Raw genomic sequence first — 21840 nt, 5'->3', positions numbered from 1 at the left:
GTAATTCTATGTTTAATTTATTGAGGAACCACCAAACTGTTTTCCACAGCAGTGGCACCATCTTACTTTCCCACCAGCAGTGTATGTGGGTTCCAGTTTCTCTGCGTCTTAATCGACACTTGCTATTTTGTATTTGTTTGATTATAGCCAGCCTAGTGGGTGTGAAGTGTTGGGTCATTGTGGTTTTGATTCGCATTTCCCTAATGACTAATGATGTTGCCCATCTTTTCATGTGCTTATTGAACATTTGTGTATCTTACTTGGGAAAATGCCTACTAAAGTCTTTTGCCAATTTTATTAATTTGATTAAAAAAAGAACACCAAATTCATAAGTGAGAAGTTTGATTTTAGTCAGTAGTTAATAGGGAGCCACTCTGCCAGTTTTTATATAGGGAACTGACGTGATTCAAGGTGACATTTTCAAAAGATTAAGTATTTTCCAGCCTTATGATGTTTTGGATTTTTATATTACACTGATACATGTCACCTCCTAAGACAAAAAGCCAGAATTTCCTGTGTATCTTCTTCTCTCTTCTCCTTAGTCACTTCACTTTTTCACAGATGTTTCTTTTTTTAATGAATATCAAAAAATGGCATTTCTGGGAGGCTGTTAATGAGTTTTAAAAGTTTCCTCTTCAAAACCAAGGAATAATTATTGTCACTCTTCAAGCAATATTAACTTTGTAAAATTATGTGGAAAAAGAATAACCAGGTTACCTTATCAAACATGCACTAACTATTTATGGTTTTGTTTTCTAGATTCAAGACTGGCAAAGTATGTACCAGTCCACTCATATTCCAATACCAAAGTTTACCCCTGTGGATGAATCCATAACATTTATCGGTCGACTCTGCAGAGAAATCTTGCGGATCACAGACCCAAAGTAGGTGTAGCTGAATTCTGCTAAGCCTTAAACACCATGGACTATCTCATCTCACCTATGTCACTGTGACACACTCCCCTGTCAGTAGATCTTGTACTTGTCAACTCATATCTTGACTTTTTAAGATTACCTCCTTATTTCTTAGCTAGCCCAACACACAAGCACTTTTGATAGTAAGAACTGACATTTATTGAACACTTACCTGTACACTCTTCTTAGCACATTATACACATCCATTCTTGTACTCATTACAACAATCTTGGAAGGTAGACATTGTTATTATTCCCATTTAAGAGATGAAATAACTGAGGCACAGAAAAGCTTAGTCACTTGCCCGAGATCACATAGTTAATAAATACTAGGCCCTCTGACTTCAGAGCCCAGCTCCTAAGCACTGTGATATTCAAGGGCAAACTGCATAGCTATACATACAGTGAGTCACAGTCTATATATGGGTCACACAGGTTCTATATCTAGCAGGACCTGGGCAAAAATCTCATATAATTAAAACTGCTCTTGTGAATATTTTATGTGGGCACCATGGTAGAGACTAGCATGCTGCCTTTCAGTAAGTCCAAGTGAGCCAGCTTTCCTCCTTTCTCTTCATTTGAGCCTCAGATGAAAGCAGTCAGTATTAAGACCAACTAAGGAAAGAGCAGGTTCATGTCTTCTGTCTCATGTTCACCCCGGGCACATGCTCACTGAGTAGACTGGTTGGTGGAATTACCCAGGAAAAAATGATTCTCTTCTTTACCTCTCTACCTATGCATGCATAGTTGAATTTGTGTGAATTAAATGTTTTTTTTTGTGCTGCCTTCTAATCCAAGCATATTTTGTCTCTCAAAACTTATGAAAGTTGGGCCGGCCCGTGGCTCACTCGGGAGAGTGCGGTGCTGAGAACACCAAGGCCTCGGGTTCGGATCCCATATACGGATGGCCGGTTCGCTCACTGGCTGAGCGTGGTGCTGACAACACCAAGTCAAGGGTTAAGATCCCCTTACCGGTCATCTTTAAAAAAAAAAAAAAAAAAAAAAAAAAAAAACTTATGAAAGTTGACAGACTACATAAACTTTTTCCAAAATTTCCAGCAGAAATAAGGAATTTTATCTATGACTCACAGACCAAAAAAAGTAAATAATCCAAAATGTTTTATAGCTCCTCCTTTCTTGGTATCCATGGGTTGAATCACTGAAGCTCTTTTAGAAAACTGTCCACCTAGAGCCCTATTAACACATGCAGAGATGATTAAGCATGGTGGGATTTCCATGCCATATATTGATTTCATCATCATAATTGGGAATCTCTCAAGTGACACATTCGAAGTGCCAGCACTGGGTGGCAGAAGAAGGACACATTGCAGCCTGGAAGTAGAAGTTGTTTGCAGTTCTCGAAATCATCTTCTTTTGTTCTTCCCATTTACTTACAAATTTAAACTTCCCTTCTGGGGCTCTTTTAGCTCCTTCCCAAGACTCATTCTAATAAAGGTATGTGGTAGATTTTTGAATGTGGGGCATATCTGGGGGCGGCGGGGGGACTTGTTGAAAATGTAGAGGCTGGATTCCACCCCAGACCTACTGAGTCACATTGTCCAGGAATAGAACTTGGGCATCTGTATTTTTAACAAGCTCTACCAGCAATTCAAGGCCCCTGCTCCCGTGTTTGAGAATCATTGAAATGGTGACTAAGGGTATGGTGCTGGAATCAGGCCTCTCTCAGCGTCAGTTCTATCATTCTGTAAAATGAGAATAAAATGCTTCTATTTCATGGAGCTATAATGAGAATGAAATGAAATAATACATGGAACAGTCTTGGTACAGTACCTGACACATAATAAGTGCTCAATAAGTATTGTTGGTCATTATCATTGTTGCTGTCGTACTTCTGAGTCTAAAAGGAATCATTGGGAGATGACCAGAAAATGGCATCTACAAGTTTAAGGAACTGGGAGGAAAGAGCAACTTGCTTTGTCACCATACTCTCAAATGTTAGATGGAGCTCAAGGATTCTCAGTTCCTTTCTTACCAAATGGAAATGACACAAGGCTTGGTTTTATCACCAGTCTCTGGAAATTTGACAAAACATCCCATAAATAAACAGCTAAGGTCCCATAAAGAGACAGCTGTCTCCCAACCTGACAGCTGAACCCAACCTTGTCTTCTCAGTGTGATTCCAAATCAACAGCCCAACTCAGGGAAATAAACGGCTCAAACCAATGATATAACATAGGGTAGGACAAGGTGGTCTAGCTGAATCTTACTTTACTGGTCCATTGGGTGGTCACTGTGTATATACTGTGTGCCTAGGCACACAGAGGTTAGAAAATGCAAATCATGTAACTGTTGTTCTTCATATTTAATGCTCAAATCTTGTTGAGCCCCATATCTCTTTAGAATGAATTCTGGTCTGCTTTTGGACTTTAGGTTTGTTTTGTTTTTGTTTCAGAATGACTTGTCATATAGACCAGCTGAATACTTGGTATGATACGAAAACTCATCAAGAAGTGACCAGCAGCCGCCTCTTCTCAGAAATCCAGACCACCTTGGGTACTTTTGGATTAAATGGGTTAGACAGGCTTCTGTGCTTTATGATTGTGAAAGAGTTACAGGTGAGCCTTTTGACTTTCATGCCTGTTCCTGCTATGCTAGGGGAGAGATGAGCGTAGATCTTGCTGAGCAGTTTAAACTCATAACTGTAATTTCATGCTTTCATGTCGGGCATACAGTAGTCCCCCCTTATCCTCAAGGGATGCGTTCCAAGACCCCCACTGGATACCTGAAACCAGGGATAGTACCAAATGTTTTTTCAGTCTGATAGCCAGCTAGTAAGTGACTAATAGGCAGGTAGCATATAATACCATGAACAAAAGGATGATTCACATCCCTGGTGGAACAGAATGGGATGGCAGGTTTTCATCATGCTACTCAGAATAGTGTGCAATTTAAAACTTATAAAATTGTTTATGTCCAGAATTTTCCATATAATATTTTTGGGCCGAAGTTGACCACGGGTCGCTTTATTTCTGGAATTTTCAATATAATATTTTCGGACCAAGGTTGACCACAGGTCACTGAAATTGCAGAAATCGAAACCACAGTTAATTGAGGACTACTGTATATGATTCTTATTGGGTAGATAAGAACTTAGAATAAGCCATAATTTCTTTGGCCAACATAGTATTTTTATGGTTAGACTGTTTTTGTGAGTTTCAACTTGGGAAGCTAAAACTTTTTATCTTTGAAGCCAGTAACTCCTCCCAGCAGGGTATGTTTCTAATATGAATCTCAAGTTGCTGCTTTCCTCTGCCAGCCTGTTTGTAGGCTTTGTGTGACTTAGGTCCAGTCTCTGTTCTGCATAGCATTTTAGTTAACAGGTATTTATTCATTTTATTCATTACGTTTGGTTCTTTGATCATGCCTTCTTGTTTTCAGAATTTCCTCAGTATGTTTCAGAAAATTATCCTGAAAGACAGAACTGTCCAGGATACTTTAAAAACCCTCATGAATGCCGTCAGCCCCCTAAAAAGTATTGTGGGTAAGTGTCCTGAGATTAGCCATGGTGGAGATAACACTGTAGCCTTTCTAAAGTTACTAAATAGAAAATTATGTTTTAACTTTTCAGCAAATTCAAATAAAATTTATTTTTCCGCCATTGCCAAAACACAGAAGATTTGGACCACTTATCTCGAGGCTATAATGAAGGTATGTTGTGGGAGGGAGGGTGATAATCAATGCTGTATTTTTTTAATTATTATTTTCTTGTAACTTTGCTGCCCAAAGAAAGCTATTCTTCTTTCTTTTGTCATTAGAACAAAAATATTATACTTCAGTTTATTGTTATTTGTAAATTCATTTGTTTCTTTATCTTCCTTTCTGGGTTTTTCTTGAGTAGGTTTTTTATGAGCCTCTTGTCTCCCTTTTGCTCAAGAAAACCAGTTCTTTTCAAAATGCCTTTTGGCCAGAAGTGCTTTCACACAGGGAAATGGAAATGTTCCTCCTGCAGTTAATGCTCTGTCCTTACATAGCAAGTTCATTTAATGAAATGATCTGTCAGTTCACAGACCTAATCTGCTCCAAGTAGCTGTTAGAACCGGACACTTGTCTTTCTCCCCTCCTGTATCTACAGAGATGTTTAGAACGCAAGGTTGTTTGGGGCATAAATTATCTTTACACTGTCTTTACACTGTGTCTTTGCAAAGAAGAAAGGCAGATGGTGAGATTAATTTGCTGGATGCAAATCAACAGACTGTAGAGTCCAGTCACCTTCTTTCCTGCCTTTGCCCTGTGGCAGGAGCTCCCAAGACCTCTACACCTCTGCAGGTCCTTCTCATCTTGACCATCTGAGACGCTCACAACCCCGTTTTGAACGTCCTTGTGTACAAGGCATCATCAGCTGATATGAGAGACAGAGTTAAAGGAAACACTACCTTTTTCTTCAGAAAGCTACTTATAATATAGTAGGAAACTGTACATTTCCTGGTGGAAAACTATGATTCATGGTTAAAAGTATCACATAGCACAGGAAAAGTCTAGAATGCTAAGGGAATTTTGAAAAATTCTATTCTCTTGTTCTCAATTATATAAGTTACTTATTGAGACAGTACTGGTTGGTGTCTCAGCTAAATTCACAATATATTTCCCATAATTTCGGGGAGTGGTTTTTTAGTTTTGTTTTTGTTTTTACTGAAGCACTGAACAGAGTAGGTAATAGAAGGAGCCTTTTGGCTCTGCTAGATATCCTCTTGTTTTATAGGTCTAACATTCCCTTAAGCCTCAAGATATTGAGAGCTTCTTATGCCAAGTTTCTACTTACTGGAAAACCTTTTAGGAGAAGTAAAAAAATTACCTGAGGTTGAACAGGCTTGAGTCTCAATTCTAGGAGGCCTAGGGAGATTACAGGGATTCTGTAGAGCATAGAAGCTTTTCCCCTTGCTTACCAGCTAGTTTTCAGCCCAGCAGCTATTACAGAACACTGTTGGTTATAATTGCTGGTAATCCAGTAGTAGCGAAGTGATCGTGTCTGAGTCAGTGATCTTTAAATAAAGCCCCAAAAGACAAATTTGTCGTTTTGTCTTGAAGTAGAGAACTTGTAGTCACTAAACCAGTGTTAACAATCTGAAACAATGATGGAAATGTTCTGTGCCATTCAATGGTGACAGCAGCTGTTAGCCACATGTAGCTTTTGAGCATATAAAACACAGCTTGTGGGACTGAAAAACTGAGTTTTTAATTTAATTTAATTTAAATTAATTTAAATTTAAATAGCCACATGTGGTTTGTGACTGCCGTAGTACATAGTGTAACTCTAGAGAAATCATGGAGAAACTGTGATCTCTAAATAGGTAAATAAATAGGTAGAATGAGTTTATCTCTATCCCAGGCTCCTTGGCCTCCCTTGTGGAATATTAAAGCTTGAAAACTGAGTACCAAAAATGGAAAATGTTGTTCACCAAGATTCAATGTGCATTAAGTGAGAACAAGTTGTATTATATTAAACATATTAAACTGTTGAGAACTGAAATATATTAAACTAAACTTTCAGGTTGAAAGTATCTAGATTGATACTTTCAAGAGAATCCTTAACATAAAGTATCCCAGACATAGAGAATTAAGCAAGGAATTATACGGGCCAGATTGCAGGTTTGAGGGACATTTTTGAGTGACCTGAGTGAACTTACTATTTTCTTGGCCTTGTCCTATTCTAATGTTTAAATAACACTTTTCTATAAATTAAAAGATTTCTGTCTTCTAAATAGCATTTTTTGATTGACTTTTATTTTCTTCCCATAGAGAAATAAGTCCGGTAAAAATAGTTGCCAAAAGTAATACATTTGAGGCCATTTAATGCTTTCTTTTTTTTTTTAAAGATGACCAGTAAGGGGATCTTAACCCTTGGCTTGGTGTTGTCAGCACCACACTCTCCCAAGTGAGCAAACCAGCCATCCCTAATTAGGATCCGAACCCGTGGCTTTGGTGTTAGCAGCACCTCAGAGCCACGGGCCAGCCCTCATTTAATACTTTCAACTGTTTCAAGCTCCATTTATCTAAATAACTTTTCTTCACTCTTAGAGAAAGCCATTCTCTTTTTCTTAACTCTTCTCTGCCCCCAGTAACTCAGAGATGTGTGCATTTCTACCATATTGTGGCTTGCATTATAATACAATACAGCCTTCTCTCTCCCCACTTCCCCTTGCCAGTCTTTTAGGAATACCTTACCTAGAGTAGAAAGGGAGAAATTTACTGGCACAAAAAGAGTATGCTATTGACCTTATGATGCAGTTGAGATTATGGGAGGAACCCGAACTCTCTCAATCCCTGCTGAAATTGCTGTGCTATATGACCCAGCAGTCACTGTAGCTGTTGTATCATTTATGCTTATCACTACTTCAAAATTACCATAGTTGATCTACCGTGTTAAAATAACTCTGTATCACAAATTTGTTCTTTTAATAGTGTGATAATTATATTTTATCACAATTGACTTCCATTATTACCTCTATATGTTATTTTGTGCATTTAAAAGCATTATCCTGAGAGGGAGTCCATAGGCTTTTTACCAGATTCCCAAAAGAGTCCAAAGCACACAGAAAGGTTTAGAACCCCTAGATTAAGGGGTTAGCATTGTTAGAGGCACTTTCTTGGAAGATTTTATCTAGATTACTTTGTAATCTAGATAATTACATAATCTATAATCCTGAGTGACATGGACAGACATATTTGCCAGATTTGAGAATACTAGAGTGAAATGGTATTTTTAAGACTTGAGAAACTTCAGTTTAGGACAAATGAAAGAAAGTAAGGCTTCTCATAGCAGCTACCAAACTTGGAGAGCCTACTCGGAACGATGAAAAATACAGCTTCAAGCAAGACACTTTTGATGGCCAGCCTGTGGATCACTCAGGAGAGTGTGGTGCTGATAACACCAAGGCCATGGGTTCAGATCCCTATATAGGTAGAGATGGCCAGTTAGCTCACTTGGGAGAGCGTGGTGCTGACAACACCAAGTCAAGGGTTAAGATCCCCTTACCAGTCATCTTTTTTAAAAAAAAGAAAGACAACTTTGATACATGTACTGAACATTAACAGATCACTTTGTAAATCTTAGACTTATGGGATATTTTGTGGTTGTTACATAGGAGTCTATCCAGACATCCCTTGAAGGGTCTCTTGTGCTCCATCAGGGATAATGCTTGTCTTAGCCATGCAGCAGTCAGGAAAGGCATCCATTTTTCTGTGACGTGTTGTGATCCTTCCAGTGAAAGCTTGCCGTCTTTTGTTGGCCTCCTTACTATCCTTTTGAAATGCTGGTAGGTACTACCTGTTCTTTCTCCTGCTTGTTCACAGGTTGGACAAATGCAGATTCTGAGACAACAGATTGCCAATGAATTAAATTATTCTTGTCGGTTTGACTCCAAACATCTGGCAGCTGCTCTGGAGAATCTCAATAAGTAAGTGCCAGGGTTGGGTTAAAAATAGCCATCTGCAGGCTTGGACTGTTCATCATCTAAGCATCCCACTTTCTTTAATTCTTGCTCCTTTAAGTTCTTTTTGAGTAAGAGGTCTCTGAATTTATAGAGTTTCTTCCCATGGATAATCAAATCTGTCTTCAGAAGACTCCTCAATACTGTCCTTTGGTGTCTCTCTTTCTACTATTTTTTTTTCATGGATTCACTTAAGCAGCCAACATATATTGACCTCATAATACACACCAGACACTGTGGTAGGTACTTGCACAGATTTGGAAAGCAATTATTAGTAAAATCCACAATTGGCTTTCTGCAGGACTGACCCACAGTCATCCAGAGGGCAGTTGCCAGTGTGTCAGTGACCAGCAGCAGCAGCAGCAGCAGCTGTGGGCACACATGCTGGAGTGCACTGATATCCCCCACTTACCAGCAACCACTTCAAGATAAACAATCCGTGCTTCTCGGTCACTAAGTCATGCTTTTGACAAAGTAGGTATTAAAACAATTCAATCAATTCGTAAAAATTTGAACAGTGTAAACATTTGATTTAGGTTGATTCCAAAAGATAAAGTAGTTCTAGGTCAAGTTTTCTACTCATAGCCAATCACAGGCATGGAAGTTGAGAATTAGAGGGATCAAACTTTCATTTTACAGATGAGGAAACTGAGGCCTGGAGAGATTACATCACTGGCCTGTATAAACTGTTGTATAAATTTAGTTCATCACTAATGTTTATCACTGGTTTTTTCTTCATTTAGGGCTCTCCTAGCAGATATTGAAGCCCACTATCGGGACCCTTCGCTTCCTTATCCCAGAGAAGATAACACACTCTTGTATGAAATCACAGCCTATCTGGAGGCAGCTGGCATTCACAACCCACTGAATAAGGTTAGTGATTAAAATACGTAATGGTGTGGTGGGGGACAGTATTGTGCAAAAGGTGATTTGGCCCAGGTAACAGATTACTGTGTGAAAATATCAGGAGAACCTGGATTCAGACCCCAGGGCCTATCAAGTTCCCCACCCTTTCTGAGTGGTGATCACACCTTCCTTGCCTGGCTTGGGACTGTAAGAATCAATGGTATAGTTTTGTTCAAAGCTCATGAAAAAGAAAAAAGCACTGTATCAGTGTAAGAGATTAGTTTTGAGTTTGTCTAGGGTTTGATATTAGAACTGCAACTAAATGGTAGCATTGATCTGTATTGCCCAGAGATGATTCCCCTCATGGCTGACAGTAATCAATCATAATATGGGGATATAAACTCTTTTCTGTAATTCTGAACTCCAAAACATCTGAGAACTGAAATTTTTTTGTAACATGGTGCCAGATCTCATTTGGTGACAAAACCTGTCCAGAACTAACATAAGGCTATTTATACTTGTTATTTATCCTCCTTAGTGTGAGTCCATTTTGATCCAGAAATACTGATGACTTTGATTATAGGGTGTTTCTTAGACCCTGTATTACCTTTCTTAAAATCTGTAAAATTTGAAATGTTGAAATCTGTATTATCCCTTGGGTTTTGGATACAGGATTATGAACCTGAAGAGCAACTAACATCTTTTGAGTTTTGACTACAGTGCCAAGCCCTGTGTTAATAACCCCGATCATAGATCATGTTACTTAATCTCACAACAGCCATGTAAAATATGCCATTATTGGGTGAGGAGCCTGAGGCTCACAGAGGCTTCCCCTGAGCTCCATTCTAGGAAGTGGTGCAGCCACAGTCTGACCCGAGCCCGGGCTGCTAACCATTGTGCTCCCTGTGTCCCATGGAATTTGAGGCCAGGTGGGAGGCTGGACCTGGCCGTGTATGCCCTGACTGTACTTTCTGCCATATGAACTGGGAAGGGGACTGCTCCATGGCACTGCCCAGGGGACAGCAAATGACAAAGAACTTTTCTTTCTGCTTTTGTAGGAGTACTACCACTCGCTGCTACGTGGAGCTTTTCTCTTTCTCCTTCTCTCCCTCTCTCCCTCTTCTCCCCCCCCATCCTTCTCTCCAGCTCTGCCTTGACTACTTTTTATTTGCTTTCCCCTCCCATTCTCGCTCATCACCTTTTTTCCCCCTCCCTTTATCCATGACATTAACAGGGTGCGGGGGAAAGTCACTGCTAACTTCTAAGCAAAATTGTTCTCCTTCCAGAAGGACTAAATGTGATATAGGTATTTATGTTTGGGCGGGGTCGGGGGTGTTAAATGATACTCTGAAGGCAGCATTTTAATGGAACCGTTCAAGTTTTAGGTAGTCTGAAGAGCATATTGAAATAAAATTGAAGTTTTTTATTTGAAAATGTATTCTATGGAATTGTGCGATGTGAAGAAACCATCAATTTTTCTTACTTTTCTCTTTCCAGATATATATAACAACAAAGCGCTTACCCTATTTCCCTATTGTCAACTTTCTGTTTTTGATCGCTCAGTTGCCAAAACTTGAGTACAACAAAAATCTAGGTACTGTATGACATTTATTCTTTGCAATAAGTAGCAATGCCAATAGATTAATACCTAACTAAATAGCTCTTTGTATAGAATGCTATGTCAGATATGAAATCTTTTCTTAATTAAATATATGTTTATGAAATCCATGTCTTTGTACCTCTGTAATACAGTGTCCCTTCATGAAATGGACACGGTGGATTTAAAATCAAACAAGTACAGTCCACCTTTCCAAGGGTTAATTCTCCAGCTTGTAGAAAATGTGGGGCCTTTGCATTCTTCTTTCCTTTAATGTTTAGGCAACTGGTTATGGCTAATGTTCTGTTCTTTCCACAGGTGTGATGTGCCTGCTATATATCTAGAACTTTGATAGAAAAAGTAGCAATATAGTTAAGGAGATAAAATGAATATCTAGTACTTTCATATAGATAAGATTAGATGTCAAAATAGTCAGTATAAGTAGTAGGTGCCAAAGGCTTTTAATATATTCATCATGACCAGGAATATAACCCTAATTTTTTTTTGTCATTGGTCAGTTTCCTTTGAACATTTTTATAATTACCTAATAGATTCCCAGCTACTTCCTCTGTCTCCAAACTTTGTACCCAACTAAGTGGAATTGTTAAAAATCCACCATAGACCTTAATTTACTTTAAAAGCATAGTAAGAGCATTTCGACAAAAGTAACCAAATTTTTTTTTTAACCAGAAATTCCAAAATGTACTTCTTCCTTAAAGTATTTTCCTTCCTATTTTATAAGCTTTCTTAGGGTAAAAATGTGGAGCCTCTTTAATTTTTTTTTCTCTCATCCGAAAGTATTTATTGATTCTAGACACTGCTCTCATGACCTGTTACTGTCATAGAATGTACAGCACGGGGCCCCAGTAAATACTTGCTGTGGGAGTGGGGAACAAATGTCTGTTTGGATTCTGGCCTCCCTACTTATCACCTGTGTGACTTTGGCCAAGTTACAGTCCCTTGTGAAGAGTGATGCTCAACAGGTACTGAATCTTTTTCTAAATATTGGTCGAAATCAATTTAAAGGGCCATCACAAAACTAATGTGAAGGTTTATCTCAAGATTCAGAAATTCATGTTCTCTTTCTACTGTCCCTGTGTTATTAAATAAGAATATATGACTCTTTACAATGGTGAATTGTCAGTGCATAGATAATCTTATTTTCACTGAAGATTGACTATTTGTTCACTGTTCTAATCTTAAGGTAATATTTCTTTCATCATACATTTGATTAGAGTCTGGCATCTTGATTATAATACAACTGCTTGTGGAAAGCATGTGTCCCATTCCATGGAATTCCCAGGTCTTTAAACAAAACGAAATCTTTAAAAAAAATAAATTGTGCTAGAAATACACCCATACCTGACTACAATTCGTTTCATGAGTTAGACCAATGTGTTAACACAGAAATCTAGTAAAGTAGGACTGAGGGAGAAACATCAGGGTGCTTGTATGTCATAGAAGCATTTATCACCTCGTGAGCATGATTCTCAAGACTGATCTAAGAAACACATGCCTAACTTGGCCTGTCTTTTAAGAAAGAATCTTTGTGGTGCTCTTTGAGGATACTTCAGAGTTCATGGAAAAAACAGACTTAAAAAGTAATACGAACCTTCCCTTTAATGTTTTGAAGACTCCTCATATTCACAGAGGAATTCTTTGTTGTTAACCTTGCTTTTGCTGTTTACCTGGAAAGGAGTATTTCTCCATACCAAGCGCTGTTAGGATCGTGTCTCTGTGTTCTGAGTGTCTTATGTGGTGGGCACTGAGGAAATCAGAATTGCCGAGGCCTCAGCTGAATGATTCAGGGTGACTTGTTTAGGCATCTCTGGTTTAAGGAAGAGATTCCAGTCTTCACAAGAACACAGATATGGGATCGGGGGTCTTCTGACCAGTTTAACTTTGTAAGAAATTGCTAACCCTTTGTCCATAGTGGTTTTACCAATAACACTCCCACCAAAATAAGTGTATGTATATCCACATACTCACCAGCATTTGGTGATGTGAGTCTTTTTAATTTTTGCCTTTCTGATGGGTATGTCTCGTATCTCACTGTGATTTTAATTTGCCTTTAATGAGCACTTTTTCATTGGCTGTTCATTATATCCTACTCTGTGAAGTGTCTGTTCAAGTCTCCTGCTCACATTTAAATTGAGTTTTTTGCTTTTTTTAATCACAGAATTGTAGGAGTTATTTATACGAGGGGTCGTCGAAATGTTCATGAAAAATTTCATATTATCTTTTATTTCTATTTTTCCACAAACTTTTTGAGGTGTCCTCGTATATTATAGATATAAATCTTTTGTTACATACATGTATTATGAATATTTTCTCACAAATCGTGGCTTATCTATTCATTTTCTTACTGCTGACTTTAATGAGCAGAAGTTTTTAATGTTGATGATGTTCAATTTATCCATTTTTTCCTTTTAATTTGTCCTTTCTTTGTCCTAAGAAATCTTTGCCTACCCCAAGGTCACAAAGATATTCTCCTAGGTCTATTTCTAGAAGCTTTGTAGTTTTAGCTTTTACATTGAGGTCTGTGATCCATCTTGAATTATATTTTGTGTATGATTTGAGTTTGGGGTCCAGGTTCATTTTTCCTCTATCAGGCTATCCAGTTTCAGTACCATTTGTTGAAAGATTTCTCTTTCTCCTTTAAATTGTTTAGTATATTTGTGGAAATTTAAATGATCATATAATGGTGAGACTATTTCTAGACTATTCTGTTCCATTGATCTGTTTATCCTTATGCCAATACTGTCTTGATTACTGTAACTTTATAGTGAGCCTTGTAATCAGGCAACGTAAGTCTTCCCACTTGTTCTTTTTCAGCACTGTGTTTGCCCCTGAAGGCCCTAAGCTTTGTCTCCTGTTTCCCATGCAGCTATCCAGGCAGAAGGTCAAGGTCTCCAGATTTTGGCAATGTCCTTAGTGAAAAAGCCAGTTGGGGCACTCACTCACTTCATATATTTTCTTCTTCCACTGGCTTGACTTCTGCAGATTTTTTTCTTGTGTAATGCTCAACATTGTGTTTAAAGATACTTTTAAAATATTTTATGCAGCATTTTAATTATTTTCACTTGAAAGAGTAGTTCAGGTTATGCCATGCTGCCAATAACAGAAGGCAGTTATAGGTGATTTTTTATTTTCTCATTTACATTTATCTTTATCTCAAAAGAAACACTAATGATAATTACAAAAATTAGTAATTGCTTTATTGTTTTGAATCCTTCAGACTACTAGAATGTTCCACCAATCCCATGGCTAATTCAAAATATAGTCCAGAATTGTCATTCCTTCCAAAGAATGACCTGCCCGTAATGATATGGGTCCCAAACATCTTGACATTCACGAGAGTTAGTATTTAATGGATATTGCCAAAGGCAAGTACTTTACTTGGTGGTGTAACTTGTCGTCTTGCAGGAATGGTCTGCCGAAAACATGCCGACCCTGTTGATTGGCCGCCACTTGTCCTGGGACTGCTCACTCTGCTGAAGCAGTTTCATTCACGGTACACTGAACAGTTCCTGGCGCTGATTGGGCAGTTTATTCGCTCCACAGTGGAGCAGTGCACAAGGTACAGAAGACCAACCAGGAATAAATGGAACCTAATGTCACAAAAAGCGACTTAAACCTTGCATGCCAAATTCCTCTTACTCTTGACCTAACAGAGATGGAAAATGGCTCCTTACCCTCTCTGTAAAGCAAGTCAGGGCACAGCTTCTTGTTTGGAGCAATTATACGTGTGCCAATCCTTAGTCACCTTGCCAGGGGAACTCCTTTAGGTGTGTGTACTTGTGGAGATTTTCCGAGAATGAGTCATGACAATTAGTAACCACTGTGTGGAAGAAAGTACAGTCCTGTTTCTCTGCCGCCTTGGATCCAGCTCAGATCTCAGTGAGTCCCTGAACTCCACTGCAAGAGATGGTTCCACACAGCTTCATGGGAGTCAAGGAACACTTCAGTATCACAGCCTGCACAGAGTGTGAGTTCCTGGTGTGTAGTGAAACAGAAATCACACAGAACTTGCTGTATAGTACGAAGCCTGTAAACCTTTAATTCCTGCCAATCCTTCCTCCCCACCCCACCACCCAAATGTGGCTTTTCTAGGATAGAAAAATAAGTTATTTCCATGCGATGCTGGGTCCTGAGCCTCCTTCTCTGCTACTCTAAAGGGACAGCCTGGCTAAATAAATTTCCCTGTCATATTACACATTCAAAATTTGGAAGATTATCACTTGGTCATTTTTGCCAATATAACTTAAAGACTAATTAATGAGAGTGCTCTTCCAAGTCCTCACAAAACACTACTGACTCCTAAAATTGAAAATGATTTCAGAGGCCCTTTAATTGACCTCCCACCAAGTGCATGAGTCAGTTCCAAGACATCCCTGACAGGTGGTCATCAGCCTCTACTAGAATACTCCTTAACTCCGAAGGCACCGAAGTACACTGCTAGAGTCGTTCTCATTGTTAGAAAGTTCCTGATTGTGATGAATAGAAATCCATGTCTCTAAAAATTTCACTCATTGAGCTTATTTCTCCCCTTTGAAATTACACAGAAGGGCCGAGCCCGTGGTGCACTCGGGAGAGTGCAGCGCTGGGAGAGCGGCGACGCTCCCGCCGCGGGTTCGGATCCTATATAGGAATGGCCGGTGCGCTCACTGGCTGAGTGCCGGTCACGAAAAAGACAAAAAAAAAAAAAAAAACAATAAATTCAGGCCCTTTTCTTTGCAATGTCACTTCCGATTTTTGATGTCAGCTGTTGGCTTAGGTCTTCTCTTTCTTTAGATAAGTCCTTTCCACGTGTTCATGACATGCTGTAGTTTAAAGGCTGCTCGCCATATTGGGTGACCCCTTCTGGGTGTCCAGACTGTGATTGGCCATCTTAAAACGAGGCTTCCCAAACTTGTACCGAGATTCCATGTACAGCCCTCCCCTCGGAGTGGAAGGGTTATTGCACATCCTCACCCCGGGCCCTCTGTGGACAGCGGCGCAGGTACGACTGCAGTGGGAGCTTCTCGTACCCATTACATACTAGTGACTCGTGTGCAGGCGCTTCAGAAAGTTCGTGGAAAAATAGAATTAAATGATAATACGAATTCTTCTGTGAACTTTCTGAAGTTCCCTCATACTAATTTTGTATTCTTTTTAAATCCCAACATCTTTTTTTCCCATGAGCTGCAATCGGGCCATTCTTCGCCATCCTAGTTAATGAATTGAACAAGAAACAAACACTGTATGTGTTTCTAGGACTTATGGTCAGACTTGCTTCAAAAAGTATATTTTGGCAGTTGAAAAATAAAGGGAGCTCAGAAGCATGGGGAAGTCTCAAAAATGAAATCCTAACAATCGTACAATAAGGGCAATGGGGAAGGAAAGCGGCAGCTAAAAACCTAGCACATCTGGCCCAGGACCATGAGAGGGGGTGAAGGATTCTACTTCAGGAGGTAGAAGGATGATTGGAAAATAACCTCCACACACCTGGCCGTTCCCAACTGTATAGTTCCCTATCTGTCAAGCATTAGCAGGTCCTTCTGTTTCTTCTTCACTAATGACTGTGAAGGATTAAGTGTAGTTCTAGTCCAGCGTGTCATTGGCAACCGCGAGAGTGGTCATCAGGGTACAAGAATCCAGCCACAGCTCAGGGTTTCTGATTCAGCAAAGGAAAGTAACATAAGGAACCTGAGACACATGGAAACTCCTTCCTTACCTTTGCCCTGAGCAGAACAAATGCAGCCCTGGTCACACTGACAGATGAGAGCAGTGAGAACTCTTCCAGGTGCAGTCCCTCTCAAGCCTTCTTTTCAAAAGCAACAAATTATCAGAGAAATGGATTAGTAATCCAGTACCATCAAATTTTTTGTTAATTAGAAAGTGCCAAGTGGTACATAACTTGGAAATAGTTTTAATACCTAAAAATTCTGTTTGATATAAACAAGAAAGAATGTAAGCTGTAGGAAACTGTTGTGTACTTTGCTGTATTTCCAGATCTACAACAGTGCTCATTAATACAGTTGTTGAATGAATGAATACAGCAGTAAGATCCCATATGAAAAATTGTTAGATGCTGTATTTATTTGATGCTCTCAAATATACAGTGATGTGCCAGGCGCGATCCCACATGTTGGAAATACAAAAACGAAGTTGTGACCCAGGCCGTCAAGGAGTTTGCACTCTCGATGGAAAGCTGGCGCACACAACTGAAAAATTAAGAGGTTTGGAGAGTGATTCTGAGTATAATGAAAGCATGAGAAGAGGGCATCTGCCCCAGGGAATTAGGGAGGACTTCACAGAGGAGGAAGTGCCCAAGCTGGGGCTTAAAAATTGTCTTGAAGTTTACTTTCAAATAAGTGTGCAGAGCAAATGTAGCTGCAAAGACGAGGGATGGGATAGTACAGGACCTGCGGGGCGTAGAATCATGAAGCGCTGAAGGGGAGCAGAGGGAGACGAGTCTAGACAGACAGCACTGTGAAGACCAAGTAAACCACGTAGAGCAGCTTAGATTCTGTCCTAGAGGACAGGTTCCTGAAGATATGTGAGCTGGATAATGGCTTGATAGGAATCAGAAGCATGTTCTATGGATTTGTTCTTTTACTTCCTTTGGTAATCTGTCATGTATTTAGTCTTTCAGTATTTTGATTGAGGGCCTGTTATGTGCAAAGCAGTTAATTGATCCAGACTGTTCTCTGTTACAGCCAGAAGATACCTGAAATGCCTGCACATGTTGTAGGTGCCCTTCTGTTCCTGGAGGATTATGTTCGGTACACAAAGCTACCCAGGAGGGTAAGTGTTACAGGGTAAAGAACAATATTAATGACCTATTTGTAAAAAGATGGTCATAATAGTGGCCCTGGACTCATGAGGCGTGAAGCCCAGTAGGTCATTCACAGTGGGTGCCTCTGAGCCCTTTGCCACTGCTCCGCTCCACAGCTCTACATGCTCCCACCTTCTCTGCCATGAGAAGTGCTTTGCAAGAGTTCAGGGTTGAACACAACTTCCCTCCTCTTCTTTCCGGTCTCTACCAGTCCCTCATCAGTTCACCTGGTTCAGGAGGGGTAGAGGGGAGACGGGCAAGGAGAGGATTCTGTAAGGGGCCGGGGTAAAGAAATAACCGTGTGTGCTTGGTTCTTTCCTCTCCACAGTAACCTGATGCTAACAAGTTTGGTTAAGTTCATGCCACAGCTAAAGTTATATACAACCGCTATTTCCAAAAATGACAGACTGCTTTTACCTTCTGAGAAATTCTTCCCTTTTTCCTTTCTCACTAGTAATTGCACTTTAGTAAGTTTTAGCTCAAAGTGGAGAACCTGATACTAAAATATAAAAGACTTTCAACAGATGCTAAAAATCATTTCTGAATTTTTATAAATTAGTAGGTTAGGAATTGAAGATACTTCTTAATAACAGAAGCCAGAGATGATCTTTTAAAAATTAACTAGCAATGTCATACCTAATAGTGAAATGCTAGTGACATTCCCATTAAAGTCAAGACTAATATAGTAATATGCTAACCGTATTGACTCTCGAGGCTTTTTTTCTTTTGAGGCTCCTTTTGTTATACGGGTGCAAGATAAGAAAATAAGAAATGAAACCAAAATAAAATGCACATTGGAAAGAAAACAAACTTTGTAGTATTTATTGAGGATGTAATTGTCTTCCTTGAATACCCAGTAAAATCATGTGAAAACCTATTAAAATAATAAAGAGTTCAGAAAACAACCTGGGTATAGAATTGATGTACAAAGTAAATACACTAATAACCAATTCCAAAATATAGTGTGAAAAAGGTCTCATTCACAGAAATAATAGGGAAATAATATAGCTGGGAATAACCTCTACAAGAAATATGAAAGAATAATTTACAAATAAGCTACAAAATTTTGAAATATATAATTTGAAAGTCCATTTTTCTGAATGAGAGGACTCAAATAGAGATATCAGTTATTTCTGGTTTATAGGTTTATTGCAGTTACAGTAAAAATCCCAGATAGTTTTTTAACTTAAAAAGATATATTTTTAAAAATTTCGTAGGACTTAGACCAGGACTTTTTTTAAAAAGAAGATACTAAAGCATGTTATATAAAATATTGAAACATATTATAAAACTACAAAAATCAAAGTAGTATAGTACTGGTATGCAACTCAATGGAAGGATCAGTGGACTAGAATATGTAGCCTAAGAGCAAATCCTATGCATACGATTGTATGTAAGGAAAAGTAAAATCTCAAATTAGGGGAGAAAGGGAATATTAGTCAATAGAGAGTGCTGGAACAGTTCATTATGTGGTTAAAAAATAACCAGTTAGTCCCTTTATATTTTCTATGTTATTGAAATAAATTATAGTGTGAAACATGAAACAAATTAGCAGAAATTTTAGACAAATATGTATTAGCTCTCAGAATTTCCTAAGTATAACACCAGAAAAGGAAACAATAAAGGAAAAGATTTAAGAGATTTGATCTCTTATAAAAGCAGACTGTAATTAAACAATTCTATGTCAAACATCTCTTCATTAAAAAAAAAAAAGACAAATGAGGGGAAGTGTTAACAGAGGATTAGTTTCCTTGATTTATAGTGTATTCTTCAAGTTCAATAAAAAAAGATGACCAATCCAATAAGAAAAAAAAATGGGCAAAGGATATTAACAGGCAGTTTTCAGGAAAAGAAATACAAAGGGCCAGTAACCATTTGGAAAAATTCTCAACCTTGCTTATATTCAAAGGACACAAATAAAAATGACCATAAAATTACTTCTCCCCCTCCCTCATCAGATTGGTGAGAACTAAAATGTTGGGCCCCCAGTGCTTGGAAGTTTTTGGAAAAATGGGACTTCTCAGTGCTGTTAATGGGAGTGTAAATGGGCTTAGCCCTCGAGGAGGGCAATTTAGCCTTATCTATTTTTTTAAACTTTTGTAATATGTTTACCCTGATCCCAGCAGTTCTGCTGCTACAAATTCACCTGCTGGATATATGTGCAGAAATTCATCAAGATTGTGTGCAAGGATGTTTATAATATAAGATTTAGCAGAGGTAAAGGAGGACAGAAGACTATGTCATCCCAGTTTTGAATGTGTGTGTGTGTTTATAGATTGGAAGGATTAAATACAAAATAGTTACCAGTTTTAGTTTTCTCTAAGGTATGAAGATTTCTTTTTTATGCTCTTCTGCATTTGCTAAATTTCCTCTAATTAGCAGGTGATACCTTTATAATTAGAAAAAAATTAAAACGCTGCTTTTTTAAAAATACTCATTTCCAGCACACACCGACCACCTAGTTCTACATTCCACCCCATTCAGCACATTTTAGCCCTCTCAGGGCTTCCACTAAGAACAGTTAAGGAATGTATGCCTTTAAGGGCCTTCCTACTCCTCCTCCTCTGGCCTTGTTTGTCTTTATCCCCCACACCCCCTAGTCATTTGCCAGATATCCTGTTCTTCCTTGGTTGTCATCATTTAATAAAGTGTGTTAAGTGACCCAAGTACGTCTTAGTACTTCCCGGAGGCATGAGCATTCCTAGTGGATCAAAGTGCCTTTAAGAGCCAAGAAGGAGAGCATGTTTGGAGGCAGGGGTTGCTGCACATCCCCTCAAATGTTAGAGGTGCCAAATAATGAGACGCTAGTACAGAGGACACCAGAACCAGCAGCTGTTTCAAGGAGTGGTCCTCCCCTGTGAGTTCAGCTCTTCCCCATGATTCACTTTGCTCCAAAGGATACCTTCATTTCTTTCATTTTCATATAGAAAATTTTGAATTTGTTCAACTGTAAAACTATGAATCACTTAACTCTTTTAATTTTTCAGGTTGCTGAAGCACATGTGCCTAATTTCATTTTTGATGAGTTCAGGACGGTCCTGTAACTTTTTGCTCCTACTTCAATGAAAAGATAGTCTTTAAATCTTCCCACTATCACTAAAACGAATTTGGAAACGAAAAGAAACTCAATTACTGATATAACTACATTTTTCCCCTTTATTGTGGGAAATAGACATTCTGAGTAAGATGTCTCTCCCGGCACTAGTTAATATAATTAATATTGTTTAAATCATGGTATTATATGCAATTTATATCATGTACAAGAACACATTTTTGTACTGCCTTATAATTACTGAATGTAATGAATTGTTATGTATAAATCCATTTAGTTTTGTGTTCTAAAAAACTATTTGTGCAACTCCAGATTTTCAGTAAAATAGTATTGCCAGTATCCAAAGTTGTCTCTCTGCTTGATTCAAAAACTGTATACTCTGTAAAAAAAAAACCATTTGGAAGAGATGGCTCTGTTAGGTATGATGGCCCACCCACAACAGGCTGGCAGGCACATGGTGATAGATTAGTAGCAAATTAGTGACCACACAATGTGTGTGCCACATGCCTTGAAAGTTTCTTGGTGTCTGAGATTCACCATCCTCTTCCAGTCCCACATACCCTAGGGGCTTCCCAGCTTCCCTAACTTCAGCTGCTCCTTCCAGCCTCTTCCTTCATCAGCACCCCCTGTGCCCCACTCCCATTTTTTTTGTGTGTGTGTGTAACAGCTTGGACATAGCTTTTAACTCCCTCAAAACCCTGAGTCACTTTCTGCATGAAAATTATACTGAAAAAGGAAGCTGACATCTACCGTGGCACCCTGGACTTCATCACCTTGGATAAGCAAGAGAGATGTTTTGGGGCTGGCCGGTTCACTCAGTTGGTTGGAGCATGGTGCTGATAACACAGGTCCACGGTTTGATCCCTGTGCCAACCAGCCGCAAAAAAAAAAAAAAAAAGTTTTTGCCCTGAGCCTGTTGGTGTCATCTGTAAAATTAAGGCTAAATGATTTCTCAGGTTCCTTCAGTTTTCTGATTTTATAAGTTATTTTGTCAGAAGGCCTCAAATTCTAATATACTGAAAGGAAAAGACTTTACAAGCTTTGATTATTTTACTATCATAGTGGAAAGGATTTTTAAAAGAGTGACTGGAGAGGAAGGGAAGCTTCCCAGCCTTGCCCTGGAGGTGGCATCAAGGCCCAGGGCTGAATTTTAAGTGAATTGTT

General features: G+C 38.9%; 1 protein-coding gene across 2 annotated transcripts in view; it reads left to right on the top strand.

Moving 5' to 3' along the window:
• The window catches only part of WASHC5 (WASH complex subunit 5), an 86544-nt gene that overhangs the window by 40149 nt on the left and 24555 nt on the right, over positions 1-21840 (top strand). Inside the window, exons 20-29 of one of the 2 annotated variants that reach the window (XM_063079651.1) lie at positions 760-884; positions 3327-3489; positions 4313-4415; positions 4503-4582; positions 8225-8328; positions 9105-9234; positions 10705-10801; positions 14231-14384; positions 17506-17593; positions 20612-20975. In XM_063079651.1, the coding sequence (XP_062935721.1) occupies positions 760-884; positions 3327-3489; positions 4313-4415; positions 4503-4582; positions 8225-8328; positions 9105-9234; positions 10705-10801; positions 14231-14384; positions 17506-17593; positions 20612-20668 (1101 nt within the window). In that variant the 3' untranslated portion in view covers positions 20669-20975. Of the gene's footprint in view, positions 1-759; positions 885-3326; positions 3490-4312; positions 4416-4502; positions 4583-8224; positions 8329-9104; positions 9235-10704; positions 10802-14230; positions 14385-17505; positions 17594-20611; positions 20976-21840 lie in introns of those variants that run through there. The other variant, XM_063079650.1, reaches the window with a different exon arrangement.

This window comes from Cynocephalus volans, chromosome 15 (genome assembly GCF_027409185.1).
Source record: "Cynocephalus volans isolate mCynVol1 chromosome 15, mCynVol1.pri, whole genome shotgun sequence".
NCBI lineage: Eukaryota > Metazoa > Chordata > Mammalia > Dermoptera > Cynocephalidae > Cynocephalus > Cynocephalus volans.
This window is presented reverse-complemented; position numbering and strand designations above follow the sequence as displayed.